This window comes from Canis lupus, chromosome 2, assembly GCF_048164855.1.
Source record: "Canis lupus baileyi chromosome 2, mCanLup2.hap1, whole genome shotgun sequence".
NCBI lineage: Eukaryota > Metazoa > Chordata > Mammalia > Carnivora > Canidae > Canis > Canis lupus.
In genome coordinates, this window is record NC_132839.1 from 4,380,737 (window position 1) to 4,406,586 (window position 25,850).

At 42.3% G+C, this 25,850-nt stretch overlaps 1 protein-coding gene across 17 annotated transcripts in view; it reads right to left on the minus strand.

The window, feature by feature from the left end:
* Nucleotides 1–25,850, minus strand: part of FER (FER tyrosine kinase) — a 432,700-nt gene that overhangs the window by 406,052 nt on the left and 798 nt on the right. For 7 of the 17 annotated variants that reach the window (XM_072788277.1, XM_072788270.1, XM_072788379.1 and 4 more), the window contains exons 1-2: nucleotides 25,584–25,658; nucleotides 938–1,083 (exon numbers count right to left, since the gene is read on the minus strand). Coding sequence is in view for 1 of the 17 variants with exons in the window: in XM_072788283.1 (XP_072644384.1) it covers nucleotides 938–952 (15 nt within the window). In the remaining 16 variants the exon portion in view is untranslated. Of the gene's footprint in view, nucleotides 1–937; nucleotides 1,084–25,583; nucleotides 25,669–25,850 lie in introns of those variants that run through there. The other 10 variants (XM_072788283.1, XM_072788289.1, XM_072788264.1 and 7 more) reach the window with 3 other exon arrangements.

Genomic DNA, 25,850 nt, shown 5'->3' on the forward strand with positions numbered 1-25,850 from the left:
GATGATATAATCTAGAATAAAATACAAGCTTCCTACCAAACTGTTCAAAACCCTGCATATTTTTAAAACCTCTTCCTACCCATCTCTGCCTCTCTCACTAAGTCAGCAACACTGGGCTTTTTGATGTTCCTCAAACTCACCAAACTCTTGCATAAAGTGCTTATACCCCCTATTCCTTCTTTCCCTCCACCACCCCCAGCTTTATTAAGATATTACTGACATACAACATAGGTAAGTTTTAAGGTGTGCAACATGATGACCAGATCTATGTATACAGTACAAAATGATTACCCCAATAAGGTTAACATCTCTATCTCTCCACATAATTATGATGGCGTGTGTGTGGTGATAACATTTAAGATCCACTCTCTTAACAAATTTCAAGTACGTAATACAGTACTGTTAATTACAGCCACCCAGTTGCACATCAGATCCCCAGATCTTATATAAGCTATAAGGATGGACTGTCCAGCTTATGCATCATCATGTCCCCAGAAGCAGCAAACTGCCTGATACTTAATAGAAGTGTATTGATATACAGCAAACAAATGAATGAAACAGTAAATGAATATATGACTTACTGAACAATGTGACTAATAATGCTATTAACTGAAATACAAAAACCAGAGGAGAGACTGGGAAGAAAATAAGATATACTGAGTTTGGTGTCAGGTGGTTGAAAATACAGGACTAGTGGACACACAAGCTGGAAAGGGTTATAGATTGGGATTCTGATGATCATAAATGTTAGCTGAAAAAACCAATAGTTATATCGCAAATGAGACAGAATTCAGTAGGATAAATGACAAAAAATACATAACTGAAATAGGAAATGGTGGAGTAAATAGAATAACACAGACACCACAAAATCAAGACAAGTCAAAACTCTTTCATGGTTTCAGAGCCTAGCAATTCACAAAGAGTGAAGTAATCCTACCTTACTACTGTTCATTGCTGGTCATGTCTTAGCTAAAGCAGCAGGTCCATGTTGAAGGATTACACATTAGGGATGAGGAAGACCCTTGAGAAAATGTGCAGTGGAGTCTCACTGGAACGACCACAGGTCTGGCCAGAAAACAGGAGCTGCAAGAAGAAATTCAAGGAGTCAGCAATGTTCACTATGGAGAAAAAGCGAAAATGCACACGTGGAGCACACAGGGCAGGCTACCATCGGAAGTTAGCCGTGACGGTGTAGCAGAGTCACCGCGATAAGAAGAATGCTGTATTTACCAAACGTCTCTATCCCTGCTTACTCTCCTCTTTCTTCCCACAACCTTCTCGATGAGTAACATGTCTTCCCTTTTCCCCTAACCTAGCCCCTCAGTTTTGAATAGGTAATTCATGTTTTTCTCCATTTTCAGATCATAAAACTAATTTCAGGTTTGAAGCATATCAAAAGCAGCAAGTAAGTACATTTGTTAAAATATTACTGCAGCTTAAAGGAGTAATTAACTGCGTAAGAAAACCTCTGAAAGGCTGAGAAGGTTTAGGAAAGATTCTCCCAACAAACTCGTATTGTCTCTAATATGCCTAAGCATGCCAAAGCCTGACTCCTCCATCGGCTCTTCTCTCAATTCTTATAACTAGGAGAATTCCTAAGGTGCTTCTTGGTCACTCGCTCTCTTCTCTACCACTGACGTCAACATATGTCCCTTACAGCTCTGTCACTGTGCCTCATTTTCTGCCCCAGGGCCTTGTATTTCTAATCCCAATTTCTTGGCTATAAGCCAAGCCCTCCCATTCTCTGAAGCTTCTCTTTCTTGTTTGCCTATTCTTTTTTCCTGTCATTTCCCCTACTTCCTTGACTTTCACAAGAATCAGAGGACATTTCATGAAGGTTACCTATAAGATAAATCCTTCCCTCTGGTCAAGAAACTAGCCAAAGTATGACAGGAATATCTTCCAAGTCTCCTACTTTTCTAAGCTTTCTGCTCATTTCCAAAGGGCTTCTTCTTGGCCCCTGGACAAGTATATATTGTCCTGTAGATTTGGCAAGGTTCCCAAAGCTAGAACTGGTTGGAAATCTAACCTACATATAATGAAAGTATTATTACATCCCTCTTCTTCCATTAAACTGTGACATGATTGAGGACAGGGGTTATCATCTTAACAGAGCCAGCATCCTACATAATCCCTGGAACACTGCAGCCACCAAACAAGTAAATACTGAATGAACGAATTTCCAAGGGAGATCATGGCTTTTCCCAACTTGTACACTTTGGTGTAAAGGAAGGCTTTGACAAGAGTTTTTACATTAAATGATAAAATTCATGACTTTAAAGGATACTTAAATGTGAAAAAAAAAAATTTTTAAGATTTTATTTATTCATGAGAAACACAGAGAGAGAGGCAGAGACACAGGCAGAGGGAGAAGCAGGCTCCATGCGGGGAGCCTGATGCGGGACTCGATCCCGGGTCTCCAGGATCATGCCCTGGGCTGAAGGCAGTGCTAAACCACTGAGCCACCCGGGCTGCCCTAAATGTGAAAATTTTAATCATGCTGCTGTCATTAGTGTATCTTCAGTTAAACCCCTTAGATATAATACAGTAAACCTGATTACTTATAGATCCAAAGAACAAAAGGTATGAGTGTGCACCTAAATGTAATTCTATGTTATCTATTAGATATGGTATCTAATTCCACTCCAGAGACACACCCCAAAATTACTGGACAATCCATTTACTTTGAAATTTTTTTTAGCCATTTCTCTATCAAAAAAGATAGCTGAAAATACCTAGAATTTCATATTTGGGTCCTTCACTGTGATATAGAAAATTATCTTTAAAGACCTAAGAACAAGAAATGTAACTATTCAACTAAGATTTCATACCCAACATTGAGCAGTTTCGAGTGTCTTGCTCAAGGAAGCTAGTCAAAACACCCACGTGTTATTTATGTGTCACTCTCCAACGTGATGTGTTTCTATAATTTTTATTTTTCAATGAATAAAAACCCTATTTTCCAAAAGATATCGAAATAGTTTGGGTTAAAAAGAAGTAGCAATTTCCATGGCAGCATTTCTAAATGGAACATTTCTTTTTTTAAATGACTATAAACCTATGAGTAAAAACTATATTCTTCGGGTTACCTCCAAGATATTATCCTCCTCATTGGAGCTCAGCAAAGGTTTCTATAGACAAGTTGAAAATGCATAATAACTATTTTTTAATGCACCTTAATCTTCCCCACCAACTTCCCCAGCCACACAGGCTACCATCTTTAACTTACAATCATAGTAAAAATATAGTTCCTATTCCTTAAATGTGCTTCTCTTCATGAGGTAAGAAAGGTAACTGGGGTGCAAAATGTATGGAGACATCCACTCTCAGAGTCATACAAGTGCCACCCTATAGCTGCATGACCCTGAAAGCCAGTCTAAAATTATGTGTCTTTGGCATTTCCCTTGCCTCTCACCCTCATAGCACATACTTCTATTTCCCACCTCTATCCCTTCTACTTCTCGAATAAGTAACACTCAATTGTGATTAACCAAAATTTAATTCCGGTTAAATTTAGATCGATCCCTGCATCCGACACGATACTCAGTGCAGAATCTGTTCAAGATTCTCTCTTTCTCTCTCCAAAACAAATAAATTAATCGGAAAAAAAAAAAAAAAAAGGTGGAGTCCAAGACGTCAGAGGAGCAGGAGACCTTGGTTTTGTCTGGTCTCAGGAGTCCAGCTAGATAACTACTAAATCTATTCTGAACACCTGCAAACTCAACTGGAGATCTAAGAATTGCTGCAACTCTACAAATAGAAAAGCAACTGCTTTCTGCAAGGTAGGAAGTGTGGAGAAGTGAATCAAGGTGATATATGGAAGATAAATGAGGGAAGGGGAGGGAGCCCCCAGCAGCAGGCTACCAGAAAGTGGTTGGTGGACCAGCAGAGTACAAAATCAGAACTTCTAGAAGTCTGCTCTGGTGAGGGACATCCCTGCCTGTGAGGTGCTCAGGCAGCAAAGAGGGGGTGGAATTTGAAGGGGGGTAGTGTGGTCTCAGGATCCTGGGGGTCACACGAAGACCAAGGGTGCCAGTTCCAGGTGGCCACAAACCATGAACCCCTGCAGGATGGGTCAAGGGGCCCAACAAGTGGCAGGACCACCACGAGACCACCCCCCAGGGATCCCTGGGTGGCTCAGCGGTTTGGCGCCTGCCTTTGGCCCAGGGCGCGATCCTGGAGTCCCGGGATCAAGTTCCACGTCGGGCTTCCTGCATGGAGCCTGCTTCTTCCTCTGCCTGGTCTCTGCACAACCCCCCCTCTCTCTCTCTTTCTCTATGTCTATCATGAATAAATAAATAAAATCTTTTAAAAAAAAATTTAAAAAGACCACCCCCCAAAAGAGGGTCGGGGGTGTAAGCCCAGGAGTCTGCAGGATTTGGAGACTAGAAATAGGGTCATGTGCCTGAGATAGAAATGCCTGTCACAGGCTGGGTGAGCACAGAGTGTGGACAGAGAGCAGAGGGAGGAGTAACTGCTTACCTCTGAGGGCGTGCTGAGGAGGGGCCCCAAGCTGTCCACTCTGACCTGGACACTGGGAGGCTGCTTTTGTACCCCACCCTCTAAAGCTGCACGGCCACCCTTCAGGGATCACAGAGCAGCCTGGAGCCACTTACATGTAGCCCGGCGCCGTGGCAGGGGGGTGCAAGTCCACCACCTGGCAGGAGGGGATACAAGTCCACCACCTGGCAGGAGGGGTGCAAGTCTACCACATCTCAGGGGGAGGGTGCAAGTCCACCACCTGGCAGGGGGAGGATGCAAGTCCACCAAATGGCAGGGGGGGTGCAAGTCCACCACCTGGCAGGGGAGGGTATACAAGTCCACCACCTGGCGGGGGGGTGCAAGTCCACCACCTGGTGAGGAGGGTGCAAGTCCACCACCTGGTGGGGAGACTGCAAGTCCACCACCTAGCAGGGAGGGTGCAAGCAAGTCCACCACATGGTGGGGGGGGGGTGCAAGTCCACTACCCCAAACACTGGAGAATCAGCACAACAGGCCCCTCCCGCAGAAGGGCAACAGCATCTGGCTAAGACCAACTTTGTTTTTTTTAAAGATCATATTTATTGATTCATGAGAGATACAGAGAGAGAGGCAGAGAGACAGGCGGAGGGAGAAGCAGGCTCCCTACGGGGAGCCTGATGCCAGACTCGATTCCAGGACCCCGGGGTCACGCCCTGAGCAGATGCTCAACCACTGAGCTACCCAGGGGCCTGAGGACCAACTTTGCCCAGTCACACAGAATGCAAAACTCCAGCGTCAAGGGGAGAGTATATAGAATCCATGGGGTTTTTTTCTCCTGATTATTTAGTCTTTCAATTTAAATTTTTTTTCTCTCCAGCCAATTTCTTCTTTTATCAACTCTTTTTGAAGTCTTTCCTAACTTTCATTTTTACAGTTACATTCTATCCTTTCATTGTATTTAATTTTATTTTTCTATATTTATAAGTTTTTCTTTGACTATGATTTTGGAATGTGGTTTCTTCTAACAGACCAAGAAACATCCAGAATCTAGTGTCTGATGATACTCTTTTTTTAAGTCTTTTTTAATTTTCATCTTTCCAATCACATTCTATAGTTTTAATTTGGTCAATTTTATTTTTTGTATATATATGTAAATATTCCTTTCTTTACGATTTTGGGACATAACTTCCTCTAGCAGATCAAAATACACCCATGATGTAGTGTACTGCTCTGCTCTGTTCACCTGTCTCTTTATATTGTCTTTATTTTGTCTTTTAATTTTACATTTTTTATCTATTTATCCATGAGAGACATAGAAAGGCAGAGACACAGGCAGAGGCAGAAGTAGGCTCCCCAGGGAGCCTGATGCAGGATTCAATCCCAGGACCCTGGAACCACAACTTGAGCAGAAGGCAGACACTCAACCACTGAGCCACCCAGGTGCCCCTTTTAATTTTCATTTTTACAGTTACATTCTATCCTTTCATTATATTTAATTTTATTTTTGTACATATATGTTTTTCTTTCTTTTCAATTTTGGGATCTAGTTTTCTAACAAATGTACCAAAATTCATACAGAATCCAGTGTATTGCTCTGTTCTGTTCACCTAATTAAATTTTCTCTCTGTCTCTCTGTCTCTCTCTCTCTCTCTTTTTTTTTTTTTTTTTTTGGTTTGGGTCTCTTCTGATTTCTTTAGAGTATATTTCTCTGAAGTTGATGTTGCCATTTTAGTACTTTGTTTTCTCATTCACCTATTCTCTGGGCAGGATGACAAGACAGAAAAACTCACCTCAAAAAAAAGAAAACAAGAGGAGTACTGACTGCCAGGGATCTAATCAGTATGGACACAAGTAAGATGTCAGAACTAGAGTTCAAATGTTGATTACAGAGATACTAGTGGGGCTTGAAATAAAAGCATGGAATACACTAGAGGATCCCTTTCTGGAGAAATAAAAGAACTAAAATCTAATCAATTTGAAATTTTAAAAAGGCTACCTACCAATAAGATGCAATAAAAAATGTAGGCTCTAAATGCTAGGATAAATGATAAAAGAGAATTAGTGATACAGAATAAAAACTGATGGAGAATAAGGAAACTGAGATAAACAACACTAGATCATGAGGGAAAAATTCAAGAGATAAGTGATACCATAAAGCAAAACAACATTAGAATAACTGAGATCCCAAAAGAAGAGGAAAGGGAAAGAGAGAGAGAGAGAAAGGCAGAAGGTATACTGGAGCAAATTATAGTGGAAAACTTCCCTAATCTTGGGGAGGAAACAGGCATTCAAGTACAGGAGACACAGAGAACCCTCCTCAAAAACAATAAAAATAGGTCAAACCCCCCCCCCCCACACACACACACACACACAATAGTGAAACTTGCAAATCTAAGGGACAAAGAGAAAATCCTGAAAGCAGCTCATGACAAGAGATCCATAACCTCCAAGGGTAGAAACAATAGACTGGCAGCAGACCTATCCACAGAGAGCTGGCAGGACAGAAAGGATTGGCATGATATATTCAGGGTGCTAAATGAGAAAAACATGCAGCCAAGAATACTTTATCCAGCTAGGATGTCATTAAAATCAGAGAGCTAAAAAGCTTCCAGAAACTAAAAGAATTTGTGATCACCAAACCAGCTCTACAAGGAATATTAAAAGGGATCCTTTAAGAAAAGACAGAGCCCAAAAGTAACACAGACCAGAAAGGAACAGAGACAATATACAGAAACAGTGACTTTACAGGTAATACAAGGCACTAAATTCATACCTTTCAATAGTTATTCTGAATGTAAATGGGCTAAATGCCCCAATCAAAAGACACAGGATATCAGATTGGATAGAAAAGCAAGACCCATCAATATGCTGTCTGCAAGGGACTCATTTCAGACCCAAAGACGCCTCCAGATTTTAAGTGAGGGGGTGGAAAACCATTTCTCATGATAATGGACATCAAAAGAAAGCTGGGTTGGCGATCCTTATATCAGACAAATTAGGTTTTAAACCAGAGACTATAATAAGGGATGAGGAAGGACACTATATCATAAATAAAGGGTCTATCCAACAAGATCTTACAACTGTAAATATTTATGCCCTTACATGGGAGCAGCCAATTATACAAGCCAGTTAATACCAAAATTAAAGAAACACATTGATGATAATATAATCATAGTAGGAGATTTTAACATCCCACTCAGTGCAATGGACAGATCATCTAAGCAAAGATAAATAAGGAAACAAGGGCTTTGAATGACACACTGGACAAGATGGACTTCATGGATATATTCAGAACATTCCATCCTAAAGCAACAGAATGCACGTTTCTCTCTAGTGCATGTGGAACATTCTCCAGAATAGATCGCTTACTGGGTCACAAATCAGGTCTCAACTGGTACCAAGACTGGGATCATTCCCTACATGTTTTCAGGCCACATGCTTTAAAACTGGAACTCAGTCACATGAGGAAACATGGAAAGAATTCAAATAGAGACTAAAAAGCATCCTGCTAAAGAATGAATGGGTCAACCAGGAAATTAAAGAATTTAAAAATCCATGGAAACAAACAAAAATGAAAACACAACTTTCAAAACTTCTGGGATGCAGCAAAGGTGGTCCCTAAGAGGGAAGTATATAGCAACACAAGCCTTTCTCAAAAAACAAGAAGGGTCTCAAGTACATAACCTAACCTTACACCCCAAGGAGCTGGAGAAAGAACAGCAAGTAAAGCCTAAATTCAGCAGGAGAAGAGAAATAATAAAGATTAGAGCGAAAGTCAATGAAATTGAAACCAAAAGAACATAATACATCAACAAAACTAGGAGCTGGTTCTTTGAAAGAATTAGTAAGATTGATAAACCCCTGCCCAAATTTATCCAAAAAAAAAAAAGAGAAAGGATCCAAATAAAATCATGAATGAAAGGGAGATCACAACCAATACCAAGGAAGTACAAACAATTATAAGAACATAGTATAAGCAACAATATGCCAACAAATTAGGCAATCTGGAAGAAATGGATGTGTTCCTAGATACATATAAACTACCAAAACTGAAACAAGAATAAATAGGAAACCTGAACACACCCATAACCAGCAAGGATATTGAAGCAGTAATCAAAATTCTCCCAAAAAGAGTCCAGGGCTGGATGGCTTCCCAAGGGAATTCTACCAAACATTTAAAGAAGAAATAATACTTATTCTTCTAAAGCTCTTTTAAAAAATAGAAATGGAAGGAAAACTTCCAAACTCTTACTATGAGGCCAGCATTACCTTGATCCCCAAACCAGACAAAGACCCCACCAAAAAGGAGACTAACAGACCAATATCCCTGATGAACCTGGATGCAAAAATTCTCACCAAAATACTAGCCATTAGGATCCAAAAGTACATTACGTGGATTATTCACCATGACCAAGTGGGATTTTTTCCTGAGCTGCAAAGGTGGTTCAAAATCCATAAATCCATCACCGTGATACACTACATCAATAAAAAAAGAAGAACCATATGATCTTCTCAATAGATACAGAAAAAGCATTTGACAAAGTACAGCATCCTTTCTTGATTAAAACTCTTCACAGTGTAGGGATAGGGGGAACACATGCCTCAGTATAATAAAAGCCATAGATGAAAAGCCCACAGTGAATAGCATTCTCAATGGGGAAAAATTGAGAGCTCAGGAACATGGAAGGGATATTCACTCTCAGCATTGTTGTTCAGCATAGTACTAGAAGTCCTAGCCTCAGTGATCAGACATCAACAAGAAATAAAAGGCATCCAAATTGGTAAAGAACACACTCTTACTCTTCGCAGATGTCATGACACTGTCTCCACCTCAAAAACTCCCCTCCAAAATTGCTAGAACTCATACAGGAATTCAGCAAACTGGCAGGATATAATATCAATGCACAGAAATCGGTCACATTTCTATACACTAACAATGAGATGGGAGAAAGAGAAATTAAGGAGTTGACCCCATTTACAATAGCACCCAAAATCATAAGATACCTAGGAATAAACCTAAGCAAAGAGGCAAAGGATCTGTACTCAAAAAACTATAGAACGCTCATGAAAGTAATTGAGAAAGACACAAAGAAATAGAAAAGTGTTCCATGTTCATGGATTAGAACAAATATTGTTAAAATATCTATACCACCTAGAGCAAACTATACATTCATTTTTTTTAAAGATTTTATTTATTCATGAGAGACACAGAGAGAGAGAGAGAGAGTGGTACAGAAACAGGCAGAGGGAGGACAAGCAGGCTCCATTCAGGAAGCCTGACGTGGGACTCGATCCCAGGTCTCCAGGATCAGGCCCTGGGCTGAAGGCGGCGCTAAAACCACTGAGCCACCCGGCTGCCCCAATCTATGCATTCAAATGCAATTCCTATCAAAGTATTATAAACTTTTTCACTGAGTTGGAATAAATAATCCTAAAATATGTATAGAACCAGAAAAAAAATAACTAAATAGCCAAAAGAATCTTGAAAAAGAAATCCAAAGTTGGTGGCATCACAATTCCCTATTTCAAACTCCATTACAAAGCTTTTATCATCAAGTCAGGATGGTACTGGCACAAAAACAGACACACAGGTCAACACAACAGGACAGAGAACCGAGAAATGGACCCTTAACTGTATGGTCAACTAATCTTTGACAAAGCAGAAAAGAATAGCCACTGGAAAAAGAACAGTCTCTTCAATAAATGGTGCTGGGAAAATTGGACATCCATGTGCAGAAGAATGAAAATGGACCACTTTCTTACACCAGACACAAAGATAAACTCAAAATGGATGAAAGACCTAAATGTAAAACAGAAATCCATCAAAATCCTAGAGGAGAACACAAGCAGCAACCTCTTTGACCTTGGATGCAGCAACTTCTTGCTAGACACATCTCAAAAGGTAAGGGAAACAAAAGGCAAAAATGAACTATGGGGACTTCATCAAGCTAAAAATCTTTTGCACAGCAACGAAAATAGTTGATAAAACCAAAAGACAACCAACAGAATGGGAGAAGATATTTGCAAATGCCTTATCGGATAAAGGGCTAGTATCCAAAATCTATAAAAATCATCAAACTCAGCACCCAAAAAACAAATAATCTGATCAAGAAATGGGCCGAAGACAAGAACAGACATTTCTCCAAAGACATACAAATGGCCAACAGACACATGAAAAAAAATGCTCAGTATCACTCAGCACCATGGAAATACAAATCAAAAGCACAATGAGATATCACCTCACACCAGTCAGAATGGCTAAAATGAACAAGACAGGAAATGACAGATGTTGGCAAGGAGGCAATGAGGATCCTCTTACACTGCTGGTGGGAATGCAAGCTGGTGCAGTCAGTCTGGAAAACAGTATGGAGGTTCCTTAAAAAGTTGAGAATAGAGCTACCCTACGACCCAGCAATTGTTCTACTAGATATTTACTCCAAAGATACAAATGTAGTAATGCGAAGCGAAGGGTTTCCTGCACCCCAATGTTTACAGCAGCAATGTCCACGATAGTCAAACTATGGAAAGAGCCCTGATGTCCATTGACAGATGAATGGATAACGATGTGGTGTATACATATATAATGGACTACTACTCAGCCATCAAAAAATAAAATCTTGCCATTTTCAACAATATGGATGGAACTAGAGGGTATTATACTAAGTGAAATAAGTTGATCAGAGAACAAGAATTATATGATCTCATTCATATGTGGAATTTATGAAACAAAACAGAGGATCATAGGGGAAGATGAAATCAGAGAGGGAGACAAAACATAAGATACTCTTAATTATAAGAAACAAACTGAGGGTTGCTAAAGGGGAAGGGAGAAAAAGGGATGGGGTAACTGGGTGATGGGCATTAAGGAAGGAATGTGATGTGATGAACACCTGGGTGTTGTGTAAGACTGATGAATCACTGGAGACCTCTACCTCTGAAACTAATAATACACTGTATGTTAATTATCTGAACTCATATTTTTAAAAAATAATAAAATAAACCTTTAAAAGAAAAGAAAAAGCAGGAAAAGGTAACAAGAAGTATGGGAGAGGTAGGCAATTTCAAACTGATGTTATTCATCAACGACTTAGAACATGAAGTGATATTTCAGCCAGAACCTAAGGGAGATAAGGAAGTATGCTACGGATAGATAACTGGAAAAGAACATACCAGGCCAGGGGAATAATAAGTGTGAAGCACTTGTGTAAGGACAAGCAAGGAGCCCTGAATGGTAGAGACAACAGAAAAATCTGAGTTCAGAGAAAGATCCTGCATGAGAAGGAGAGCAAAACAAAACTAGCTCATTTTGAGGACTTGAGCTTCTACTCTGAGTTACATGGGAGGCCACTGCAAGGTTCTAAAGAAAGAAATTATCTTTTACTTTTTAAAAGGATGACACTAATATTCTGAGGCTAATTATCTGAGAGCCAAAGTAGTAGTGGGAACCTTGTTAGGAGTCACGAGGAAGACAGGATGGATTGTGTTGAACCAGAGTGAACCCCAGATGGAGGTGGTGAGAACTTGGTCAGATTTCAGATGTATTTTGAAGCCAACGAATATGCTGATTGTGTGGGGTAAATAAGAGAAAAAGAATCAAGGATAACTTCAAGGTTTGAGGTCTGAGCGAGAACAAGGATGAAGGTGCCAGTTACAGATGTGGGAATAATTTTTCTTAACTGGGTTTCTACCACTCCAATCTAAAAGAAGCTGGACAAATATAAAATTTATGCCAGAAATGAGGCAATACAAGTGACAGTCCTAAAATGTGGAACTGAGTCAGTATAAAAGTGGAGGGTGTTTGGCATCCCTCCATTGTAGGTTAAGAAGTCGGCAATCCTAAATAAAAAAAGCAGCTGGTAAACTGCCATGTCTTGTAAATTAGACTATGAGCCTCCTAAAGATGGAACTATAGGATATTTAGTAAAAAAAAAAAAAAAAAAATCTTAGGATGTTGGTATATTGCCAACTATGCAGCAGTCTTCATAAGGTCATTCAAAAAAGCAGCATACTTTGAGTGAAGTCTTAATAAATCTTTTCAGTCTTTCACCACAAATCCAAGATGGCTGATAATCTTCCAATTTACAAGGATGAAAACTAAATATACCTAAACTAAAATTAGAGCATGTGACCATCAGAAACAAAATATGAGAGAAGCCTAATGCTCCAGGCTCATCCCCAAGCACCCTAGCAGAGAAGATATTTACCCATTATAAAGAACTATCCGCAGGGCGCCTGGGTGGCTCAGTCAGTTGAGCATCTGACTCCTGGTTTCAGCTCAGGTCATAATCTCAGGGTCCCAAGATCAAGCCCTACATCCAGCTCAGCACTCAGCGGGGAGTCTGCTTGAGATTCCCCCTCTGCCTCTGCCCCTCCCCCTACTTGCATTCTCTAAATAAATAAATAAAGTTTTTTTAAAAAAGAAGAAGAACTATGCCCTGTCACCCATCCTGGAAGAAGGGACACATTAGCTCTGAGTTACTACCTAGAGCAGCTGCTCTCAATGGCTAGAAAGAGAAGCCAACAAGAAAACTGAGAAACCTACGATCTGCATGGTTTCTCAATCTCAGTACTACTGGCATTTTGATCTAGAAAATTCTATGTTGTAGGAGGCTGTCCTGTCCATTGTAGAATATTTAACAGTATTTTTGGGCTCTACCTACTAGATACTAGCAACATCTACCTAATTTCCCCGTCCCAACCTCCCATTATAACAACAGAGATGTCTCTAGACATTGCCACATGTCCCCTGAGGTAAGAACTGCTCCATGTTGTGGAACCACTGGGTGACGGTGATGGGAAAATTCTTTAGAGGCATACCAGGCAATGATTTGATTCCAGAACTAGGATTCAGACTTTAGGTACTTGAGAGAATCTGATCAAATGCAAATCAATAAAATATTAATTTTTAAAAAGTTGTATTGCCCAAGAAACTCCTCACAAAGATTTGTTACTGCTCAACCCCTAATACAGCTCCTGGGACCACAAAACCTCATCAATATAAAGTAAGTTGTTGAGGCAATGTAGTCCCCAGTACAGGAATCTCTCAGTAGTCACCCTGTCTCTAACTAGGAGAAAAAAAAAAAAAAAAAAAAGACCTTCCTGGTTGGTACAACCAAAGACAGCCATATTGGCTAATCAAAAATTGTATTCCGGGCAGCCCAGGTGGCTCAGCAGTTTAGCACCGCCTTCAACCCAGGGCCTGATCCTGAAGACCTGGGATCGAGTCCCACATCAGGCTTCCTGCATGGAGCCTGCTTCTCCCTCTGCCTGTGTCTCTGCTCCATTCTCTCTCTCTCTCTCTCTCTGTCTCTCATGAATAAAAAAAATAAAAATAAAAATAAAAAATCGTATTCCGCTGCCAGGGCAAAGAGTCTTTGCCATACCTGTCCAGTGAAATATGCACATGTCATGGAATGGAAAATCTCTGTAGATTGTTTCTCTTTTCTAATTGAGAGTTTTTATTGTCTTTATGCTATTTTCCTTCTACCACTGAATAGAAGCTTTATTACCATTAGCTATACGTATCATTTAACAGTAACTTCCTAAACCCTAAGTGTATCTATTCAAACAAAACCCAGAGAAATTACCCAGAGATCTTAGTTAGATGCAGTACTTAAAGGAGTCTTTGAGCTGCCTTCCTTTGTTGGGGGACAGGTGCTAAATGCACTGGAAGTTGTAAGTGAAAAATTTGCACTGTCAGGTGAGGGCATTTTTTTTAAGGTTATGTATGTGTAGAAGGACATGTATGCACACTGAGGATTGTAGGGAGTCTTTTAGTTATGCCTGCCCAGTATCCACTGCCCCTTCCCAAGTCACACTACAGTCTTTCTTTCAGTGACCTCAGTCCACATGATTCAGACCATGTGACTGACCATACTCCCTATTCCCAGTTCCAGCAGTTAGTACCTGATCCAGACCTAGTCTATTATCAGATGCTATCCCTTTGGCCACAGATATCAAAGATGGAAATGTGACCCAATCCATTCAGTGAGATGTAATCCTAGGATTTATACTAAAACTATAGGTAAGGGAAACATATTTTATATTGGGTCCACTACATTCAAGATTGTAAGCCTCGGGGCCCCTGGATGGCTCAGTGGTTGAGCATCTGCCTTTGACTCAGGGTGTGATCCTGGGCTCAAGTCCCACATTGAGCTCCCCGCAGGGAGTCTGCTTCTCCCTCTGCCTGTGTCTCTGCCTTTCTCTGTGTGTCTCTCATGAATAAATAAGTAAAATCTTAAAAAAAAAAAAAAAAAAAGTAAGCCTAGAGCCATCAGAGGGCTCTACATGGAGAAAGCCTACCTGAAAGTACCTGTAACACAAGAGATAGCCACTAAGTAGGTGCTGAGGCCATTATTTGTGCCCTTAAAACCATCTGCATTTGAAGAAAGTACACTACTGTCTGTGCCAGTAGCCCAAACTAGTATGAGTAGGGTTTCGATCTCATACAACTGAAAGGAACTGAAAATTTTAATTATCAGTTATCAAATGAAACTGATAGTCAATTTTCAAATGAAAAAAAAAAAAAAAAAAAAAAAACCCTGAAGCTCTAAGAGTTAAATTATTTGCCTAAATTCATACAACAAATTACAAGTAGTGTAGATTCAACCCTAGGCAGGTCTGGTTTTAATATGAATGCTTTTTCTACTACATCATACTCTTGTTCAGGAAAAACAGCCTGAAAGTTCTCTTCAGTTTGTAATTATCCGGAGCCATAAGGTAAGTCCTTACATAGAGTGAGTACTCTATTAACATTTATTTGCTGCATGACCAAAAAAGGAAGAGTCTTATGTCCTCCTATTCTCTGTCCTTCTCCTGTCCAACCTACCTCTTATGTTATGCAGAACATTTCTGAATTATTTTTATAACATAGGCCAACTTGAGGACATGTCTATTTCTTTACCACCCTCACCCTCCTCTAAAAACTGTATCAATATATATAATAAAGCAAGTGTCTCTAAACCAAGCCACTTCAATCCTAGAATGCCAGTTCCAGCCATAGGGTAAATCAAATCATAGGCTCTAACGCACAAATGGGAAGTCAGAACCCTAGAAAGAGACCATCACCAAGGTCTAGCCACTCTTTAAAATAAACTGTGAAATTCAGAAAAGGACACAGATTATTCTATTAAGTGAGAATACTGCTATTCATGTTAATATTTTAAGATATTTGTAAGAACTACAACAACTTCTATAAAGTACCAGCTATTTATAAACAGCCAAATCTCTTTCAAATATTATTAAGGGTGACAGAGAAGGGAAGTGGGACAGGATTTATGAATATAGGATCCCTGACATTTTCAAGAAATCTGTCTAAAACCATGAGAATTTTTGACAAAGCTGGAACCCTCAGTAACAATGCTTCACAGGTCAACTTTTGTTTTCCCTGGGAGGGATGGTGGATTGACTCACAACCAGGTCAAAGGACTCACTGGATTCAACATTCCATTTGTACACCCTCTCAAAAATATCTACTTTCTGGCTAACATCTACCACTTTCTTAGATTTCTTTATTTTTCTTTATTTCTAGCAGCTGGGTTTCTTTGTCAGGAAAATTTTTCTTACAAAGACACAATGTTTCAGCACTTGACAAAAGTTATATTATAGGACAACCTCAAACACAAAACAAAGCCAAGACAAGAAGTGAACATTGGGCAGTTAGCTAGAGGGTCATGCATGTACAAGGGTCTCACTTCCAGTAAGAATTCTTTGGAGCAAAACTGCAAGAATTTCAACATGGACCCTGAGAATCACTCCCAGATAACTGAAACTGCTGTCAAATCCAGGATTGCTAACAGTTTATTTTATTTAGACATTTACCACTTGCATTCATTTCAGGTTTAGCATAGAGAAGAACTAAATTCAAATCCCAGTTAACACTTTATAGCTGGGTCTCCTTGGAAATAGGATGTGACCTGACATTGGTTTCAGATCACAAAAAGGAAAATACAAGGTAACTGATTTACAGAGTTGTCAAGAAAATCAAAACAAATGCATAAGGAGTGTCTAAAACTTTCAGCAGGCACCAAATGTTAATATCCCACCCCATAACAATATCTGAATCCATGTAATTTCCTTAAAAACTTTTACTGACAGAAATTGTTTCTACCTTGAAGGTTAAAATGTTTGTGGGGGGGAGGGAAAAAGTAATATATATGAACACTTAATCATAATACAATATGTTACATTATTTATACATATATATACATACTTGTATATGGTAGTAAGAGAAAGAAATTAGTTCCCTGCTTTGTAAAAATGTTCTATTATACATAATCTAGATAAAGATCCTATACTTTGCCCAATATAACTGTTTATATATAAGGTAAGTCCTTACATAGAGTGAGTACTTATATATAACTGGAATAGCGATCTAACAAGTTGCCATTAATGATTACTTAAGACAACTGCATTGTTTAGATCCCTTTAATTACTTTACTATTGACAATTTATTCAATATATAGAAAGCTAATAGGCCTCACAAAGTCTACTTAACCAGAATACACAAATTTAGATTGAATTAAGAATGGATATGAAATGTGACAGTGACTAGATCCATATCGTTAGAAAGTCTACCATAAACCACAGATTCCATACTGGGGGGAAAAAAAAGGTGATGCTTGAAAATGTCTCCTTTGCACCTAGCAAATCTGCAAAACATTAATGAAAGCTGAAATGATGGTTAACCTGTATAATAGTATATACAGAAAGCATGTGATTCAGAAGGAAATATAATTTAAGAGAAAGTGAGGACACTGTATAAACATTTTCATGAAGTAAGAGGTGGTATGGTGGCTAGGGTAGATGCTGTTCCAGTTACCATCCAAACTGAGTATTAGTAAGAGTCAAATGCATTTTCTTTTGTAGAGCGTGAAAATAACAAAAGAGCCCCCACCAACTAACAAGAGCAGCTTGGGAAATCCTGCCCTGCTGGATACTCATGGAGCAGAAAGGACACAAAAACTAGAGAAATGTTCCATTCCAAGGACACCATATCCAAGAAACAGCAGCAAGTATCAGGCATTGCAGTTACCAAGAACTCACTCTTCATCTTTGCAACAACGCAGCAGCCTTCACGATCAAATCTGAAATACTCTTTCATTCTGCAAACCCCAGGACACAGAGGAGTCAAGAATAAGAACCTTTGCTGTAATATACACTAATGATGTAATGCAAAATCTTCCAGACTTCATTTTAGAAGCAAAAAAAAAAAAAAAAACTGTTTAACAATAGAATTGTTTAGGGTCTGGAGGGATCACTTAAAAATTTTCAATGAAATTTGACTGTATTTTATGAAGTTATATCCCAGACCCACAAAGCATTGGAGAAATAACACTCGCTAACGCCCAGGGTCCAATGAACATAGGTTTTCTAAGTCTTCACCTCTAACTATATATTATATATACCACCTCTATCCAGGAAGACCTGTTTAAAAGCAATCTCATTCACAGCAATATAAAGATACTTTTCTGACTGAACTGATGTAAAGAGCATTTTTATACACTAAACTCCTAGAATATAAATATTTGAGCATTAAGGACTTCCCCCTTTCCTAAAACCATTTGTCCCAGGGCACCTGGGTGGCTCAGTAAGTTAAGCATCTGCCTTCAGCTCAAGTCACAATCTCAAAGTCCTGGGATAGAGCCCCTGGGATGGAGCCTCCAGTCAGGCTCCCTGCTCAGCAGGAAATCTGCTTCTCCCTCTCCCTCTGCTGCTCCCCCTACTTGTGCTCTCTCTCTTCCCCTCTTGCTCTGTTAAATAAAATCTTTCTTTAAAAAAATTAATAAAACCATTTGTTTTTTTTAATTTTTATTTATTTATGATAGTCATACAGAGAGAGAGAGAGGCAGAGACACAGGCAGAGGGAGAAGCAGGCTCCATGCACCGGGAGCCCGACGTGGGATTCGATCCCGGGTCTCCAGGATCGCGCCCTGAGCCAAAGGCAGGCGCCAAACCGCTGCGCCACCCAGGGATCCCTAATAAAACCATTTGTACCACTACAGAAATACTTTTTTCTGCAAGTAAAATAATTTATACTGGAAAACTTCCATTTTTCTACAATTCACATTATTTTATTTATAATAAAGACCATGGAGTTACTGCTCACTTATTTTTAAATGTTCATTACCAGTTACTCTGATTTTTAAATGTCAGACTCTTCATTATCAGCTACATAAAAGTAATAGTCATCTTTTCTTCGGGAGCATTACAAGACTGACCAGTGAAGAGGCATTCGTTTCAGAAAAACATCGAAGTGACTTGGGTCTCAACTCTGGTACTAGGTGTGTCTCAAAGATCTCTCACTAATAACAGTTACACACATTTTTAAATGACTTGCTTTCCTTGGGACATCAGAGTAGATTCAAATTTATCCCCATGATGATGTCACCCTCAATCACTTGCATTCTGCTATGCTTTCTTGAGTGGAGGAGGGTGAGACGAAGTCACAGAGAGCATGCTGGGAAACTGCACACTAGAATATGTCACACATGTACATAGCTCATACTCGAGTCGGAAAAAAGTTGAAAATCACTTAGATGCAAAATTTTGTTTTACTGCCGAATAGGACATAAAAACTATGTGATCCAACTCCTAACTCTTCATTCAGCTCAGTGCTTTTTCATGACACTCTGCTCTGTGCACTTAAATTACAAGTGTGTGCTTTTTAGGAATTAGAATCCTACACTTATAGAATGCACATTTTGAAATGGAGATATTTATAAAAATAATTGTTCCCTAAAGAACAATTATACACATTAATAGTAGTAGGAAAAGATGCACATAAGAGTTTTAAGTACCGTTATCTCTGAAAAATAAAATGTCAGATCAAGTAAATGTTGTTTAAGGAAGGGGATAATACTAGTTAGACATTAAAGGAAGTAACATTTAGCTTTTTTGTACCACTTTTAAGCAAATATTTGTGGCTAAAATGAGAGGAATTTTGGGAAAGCATCCACCCACAGATGATAATCTAAGGTGAAAGAAAAATAATTCAGGAATCCAGACAAACTAGACATATTTTGGGATAAAAAAGCATTTAAAGTGAATTTCCAATTACCCCTACTGAGACACAGTAAAGAACTATAAAAGAACAGCTAGTAGGAGATACAGCTAATTATTTCCTCTGTACAAACACAAATGTCATTTGATTTACTCAAATTTAATGTACATTACTGAACATCCAAAGTCTAAAATTTGAGGACTTTTAGGATGGTAGAAGCAGCACAGTAATACTAGAAGAGATAAAATGAAAGCTACCATGTAAGGAAGTGAATATGAAAGCTGAGGATTTCCTAAATTCAGACATTTTACCAAGACTGTCAAATTCCTCTTCATGACAACCTTGTGAGGCAATCTTATCATCCTCATTTTACAGATGAGGAGACTACGATTTAAACAGATCAAATATCTTGCCCAAGGTCCCACAGAAGAAAATTCTGATTTGTGACTGAAACCCAGATTAGCTGGCTCCAAAAGAAATAAACCTTCTCTCACTACACCCTGCAACCTGGCAAAAAAAAAACACCTGCATTAAAAATTTTAGTATTTTAATTAAAACCTTCAAAAGGAGGAGATGATATCAGGTTTATAGTAAGTGATGATATATAGACTAATATTAGTCATAGTTTGATAACTATACACAAATGTTTAAAAAATATTTCCAAGTCATCCATAACATTAAATTTTATAAAGCTAAATATTTACTATTCCCCGAAATGCAGAAATTTGAAAAATTTTGTAGAAGGGCACTAAGTAAATTTGATCCTACCTAGATATTTTGAACCCAAAGGAAAAACGTGAGCGGTCCCTTATTTTGTCAGCCACACAGCAGCGTTGCATGGGTAACTAGGATTATGCTTTTAAGGAAAAGTGGGAAATTGCTTGTCTGATTTCTTTTGTTTTAACTCTAATATGTCCTCTATTTATTCTTTTCTATTTTTCCTCTATATCTTGGGAGTCCTCTTCTAAATTAGGGTAACCAAGTTTTGACTTCAGGAACTGCAGATGCAGATCTACTGCAATAAAGCCCACAGAACTGTAGTGATCGGTAGTGTATTACAGAAGAAACAAAAGTTTCCGTTATTTTCCAAAGTATTGACTCATGGAATTACTTATTCTCTATACTCTTTTGTTGTTCTTGCTGTTGTTTTAATGTAAGCTCTACGCCCAGCGTGGGGCTTGAATTCATGACCCTGAGATCAGGTGTCCCATGCTCTACTGACAGCTAGCCAGGTGCCCCATTTCTCTATAGTCTTTTTAGCTGATCATAAAAAATTTAACTTTTATTTTTAAAAAGATAAAAATAGTAAAGAATGAAGAAAAGAGGGAGAGAGGTAGGTTAAAAAAAAAAAAAACTGGACCCTCAATTAAAAAATATCTAAACACCTTATTTTTGAAGTTCCAAAACTGTAACCTGCTTGTTCTCTTCATCTCTCAGGTTGTGTGGTAAATTAACCACACTTAAGCATGTCAAAGTCAAATGAGATATGGAGAAACAATGACAAAGCAATTTAAGATCTATAAATCCTGAGACATAGTTCTTAATTTCAATATTTAAGAAATTAGTTATATACATGAGCTAAGCATGAAAAACAGATTTAGGGTATATGAACACCGAAAAGCAGGATTCAATTACTTAAAGAAGAATGCAGAAATTTCCTAAGTATGGAAAAACTACAAATATACACATACATGAATTTATGTTCATTTATTATTCTTTTACTATAAAGTTCTATGTTAAAACATTCTTCTGGCAACACCATGAAACAATACTCAAGATAGTTTTGAGTCCTATCAAAACACTGACTTAAATGTGTCTAATTACTTCATTTTCCACGAAATAGTTCTACTAAAATAAGTTCCCATTTATAGGCTTTCTTTTTCCATTACAAAAATACACTTATTCCAATACAACATACATGAGATTGATCCAATTTATTAAGTATGTTACTGAAACGCTGGATAATTCATAGCTCTTTGGACCTGTCTTCAAAAGAAGATGCTCATTTGAAAATCAAGTACAAAAAAATAAAATAAAATAAAATAAAAATAAAAATAAAAATCAAGTACAGGGGGATCCCTGGGTGGCGCAGCGGTTTGGCACCTGCCTTTGGCCCAGGGCGCGATCCTGGAGACCCAGGATCGAGTCCTACGTCAGGCTCCCCGTGCATGGCGCTTGCTTCTCCCTCTGCCTGTGTCTCTGCCTCTCTCTCTCTCTCTCTCTCTCTGTGTGTGACTATCATAAATAAATAAAAATTAAAAAAAAATCAAGTACAAAACTATCATCTACTAACATAGGCGTCCAATTTTAAAACAAGCTTTTATTTGTGTAACAAGTTCATTTGATTTCTTTTTTTTCGTATTACCAAAATGCAACTTACTCCTCTGGGCCTTGATGTACAAACATGACTTCCTAATCACTCACAAGATTGCTTTGTAAGACTCATGGAAATTAAATTACTATAGTTTTTATAAACACTATTCCCATCTGCAAATGGAAATTAAGCTCCTTACAATATTTTAGTATGTCACATATATATATATGTCATATATTTTTATATGTTATATATTTTTTTTAGTATGTCATATATTTACGCTGGTTTTCAAACTGGATCATTTCAGTTCCTCTGTTCCTCTTTCTTTACTGTGTAATAGCTATCTTGGAAATGTTATTGCTGTGTAGGTGGTTGGGTAGTTACTGTAAATTCAACATTCTTCCATTATTTGAAATTTTTTATAGAATAAAGAAGAAAAAAATGGCAGCTCGAAATGTTCACAGGCCAGAGTTATAACTATGTTAATAACGGAAGATGATGGGCATCCCGGGTGGCTCAGCGGTTTAGCGCCGCCTTCAGCCCAGGGCGTGATCCTGGAAACCGGGGATGGAGACCCACGTCGGGCTCCCTACAGGGAGCCTGCTTCTCCCTCTGCCTCTCTCTCATTCTCTGTCTCTGTGTCTCTCATGAATAAATTTTTTAAAAATTATTAAAAAAAAAAATAACTGAAGATGAAATGCAAGTGATTTGTCTACCAAAAGTATGAATTCTTACTTCCAAACTACCGACATCAACCTTTAACGTAGTGCAGGAGCTGCATTAACATAATTTTACCTGGTATATAGTTAATGCTTCCTGCCATTGGTGCAGAAGAGAAACAGATCTTTACCAAAGGTCTTTCAGGAAGAAAACAGAGAAAAGGTTTCCAAGTATGTCGCATACTCTTAATATATTCTCAGCACCTTTGGAAGTATAGTTCCCTTGGCTCGAGAGTACTAGCATAAAGGATTCTTGGTTTACAAAAGATGACATTCAGCCTTCCTTTGCATTCTGACAAATGTGTGGTTTCTGAGTATTTCTAAGGGCCATAAGGTATACCAAAACTACATCCCCAAACTTATGAGATCATTAAATTTTGCAAGGGTGTTATTGATTCCTGTTCTCATTCCATAGGTTAAAAAGTGTTTTCCTAGTCTTTAATCACTAAAAGTTTTGGCTTTTTCTTATTAATTTTTCCATAACACTTTTATATATAACGACTCCATTGGGGAAATTGTGTTATTGTCTTAAAATACTTGGGAGAAAGTGGGAAATGGAACTACTACACTTTCAGAGCAGTTCATGTCAAAGTGACAGTGAGACCAGTATAAATATATGTAGCTTCTTACGAATTAAAATGATAACAGGGGTTTTTTTGACCATTCAGGTGAATGTAAATGAAAGACTATCAGCCTTAGTCAATTTTTAGATTCACAGCTGCATAGCACGACATATCAAAATCACAAGTGTACAAAGTAAAAGAACGACCACTTCACAGTTCATCTGTGCACCACGACGCCCGGGCCCAGCCCAGCCAACACCTACACCAACACCTACACCTACACCAACCCAACCCAACCCAACCCAACCAGCGTTTCAGGAAGTTGATACGAAGACTCTGGGGCAGAAAACGACCCTCAAAGGTGCATCCAAACCCCTCCTCAGCCGTAAATGGCAGAGAGTACAGAGCAGACCCTGCCTCCTGGCATGAGCTTCACGCTTCACAGTTCATCTCCTGACTACGCCTCGGGGGTCCCCCGCCCAGGCAGACTTGGCGATTGGATAAAAGGGAGCCATCGGGGAGGTTCTTGGACCGGAGATGGGCTGGGGAGGGCACCGGAGTCAAGGGGGACCACAGGGCCCGAGAGGTGGGACGGGACCCAGGGGGCACCTGGGATTGGGGTGGGCGCCGGGGTCGAGGAGGGCCACGGGGACCAAGAGATGGGACGGGACCCAGGTGCACCTGGGGCTGGAGAGGGTACCTGGGGCTGGAGAGGGTGCCGCGATCAAGGGGGACCACAGGGCCCGAGAGGTGGGATGGGACCCAGGTGCACCTGGGGCTGGGGAGGGCACCTGGGGCTGGAGAGGGTGCCGCCGTCAAGGGTGGCCACAAGGCCCGGGAGGTGGGATGGGACCCAGGTGCACCTAGGGCTGGGGAGGGCACCTGGGGCTGGAGAGGGCGCCGCCGTCAAGGGGGACCACAGGGCCCGAGAGATGGGATGGGACCCAGGTGCACCTAGGGCTGGGGAGGGCACCTGGGGCTGGAGAGGGCGCCGCGATCAAGGGGGACCACAGGGCCCGGGAGGTGGGATGGGACCCAGGTGCACCTAGGGCTGGGGAGGGCACTTGGGGCTGGGGAGGGCGCCGCCGTCAAGGGGGACCACAGGGCCCGAGAGGTGGGATGGGACCCAGGTGCACCTAGGGCTGGGGAGGGCACCTGGGGCTGGAGAGGGCGCCGCCGTCAAGGGGGACCACAGGGCCCGAGAGGTGGGATGGGACCCAGGTGCACCTAGGGCTGGGGAGGGCACCTGGGGCTGGAGAGGGCGCCGCCGTCAAGGGGGACCACAGGGCCCGGGAGGTGGGATGGGACCCAGGTGCACCTAGGGCTGGGGAGGGCACCTGGGGCTGGAGAGGGCGCCGCCGTCAAGGGGGACCACAGGGCCCGGGAGGTGGGATGGGACCCAGGTGCACCTAGGGCTGGGGAGGGCACCTGGGGCTGGAGAGGGCGCCGCCGTCAAGGGGGACCACAGGGCCCGGGAGGTGGGATGGGACCCAGGTGCACCTAGGGCTGGGGAGGGCACCTGGGGCTGGAGAGGGCGCCGCCGTCAAGGGGGACCACAGGGCCCGGGAGGTGGGATGGGACCCAGGTGCACCTAGGGCTGGGGAGGGCACCTGGGGCTGGAGAGGGCGCCGCCGTCAAGGGGGACCACAGGGCCCGGGAGGTGGGATGGGACCCAGGTGCACCTAGGGCTGGGGAGGGCACCTGGGGCTGGAGAGGGCGCCGCCGTCAAGGGGGACCACAGGGCCCGGGAGGTGGGATGGGACCCAGGTGCACCTAGGGCTGGGGAGGGCACCTGGGGCTGGAGAGGGCGCCGCCGTCAAGGGGGACCACAGGGCCCGGGAGGTGGGATGGGACCCAGGTGCACCTAGGGCTGGGGAGGGCACCTAGGGTTGGGGGGGGCGCCGGGGTCGGGGTTGAGAGGGACTAAGGGCCCAAGACGTGGGATGGGACCCAGAGGCACCTGGAGCTGGGGGGGCACCTGGGGCTGGGGGGGGCACGTGGGGCTGGGGGGGCACGTGGGGGGCACCTGGCGGGGCACTGGGCAGGGCGCCGGGGGCGGGGGGGGTGGCCGGAGGGGGGAGGAGGGCCGCGGCCGGAGAAGGGGGCGCGGGCCCGCGGGGTGGAGCCGCCCACCCGCCCGCCCCGCCCCCGCGCGCAGCCCCCCGAGCCGGCGGCGGGGCGGGGCCGCTGTGCCCGCCTCAGCCCTGGGGCGCCGGCCGCGGCCCATGAGCGCGAGCCCCGGGGCGGGGTGGGGGCGGGGGGCGGGGGGCGGGGGGCGGGGGGCGGGGGCCCGGGGGCAGCGCGGCGCGGCCCGAGCGCGGGGCGGGGGCGGGGGCGGGGGCGGCCGAGGCGGAGGAAGAGCCCCGGGCGCCGCCGCGGCTCCGCGCAGCGTCCCGGCGCCCCCCTGCGGGCGGGGAGTGTTGCCCCCGCTCCCCGCCCCCGCCCCCGCCCCCGCCGGCCGCCCGCCCCCCCCGGCGTCGCCCCGGGCAACAGCGCCAGCCGCCGGCGGCGCGGAGCTCACCTACCTAGGACCTGACAAGCAGGAGCCCCTCAGACCCGGGAGCCAGTCGCCACCCCGCGTCACGGGGGCCGCCGCAGCCAATGGGCGCCGCCGTCACGGGCGGCCGCGGCCAATCAGGGCGCTCTCCGGTCCCCGGGCACCTCGAGGCCGCAGCCAATGGGCGCGCGCCGGGGGCGGGCGCTGCGGCGGCCCCCCCTCCTCCCCCACCTCCCAGGAGGCGGGGCGCGGCCGAGGCCCGGAGGGCGGGGGGGCCCGGATGGGCGGGGCGGGG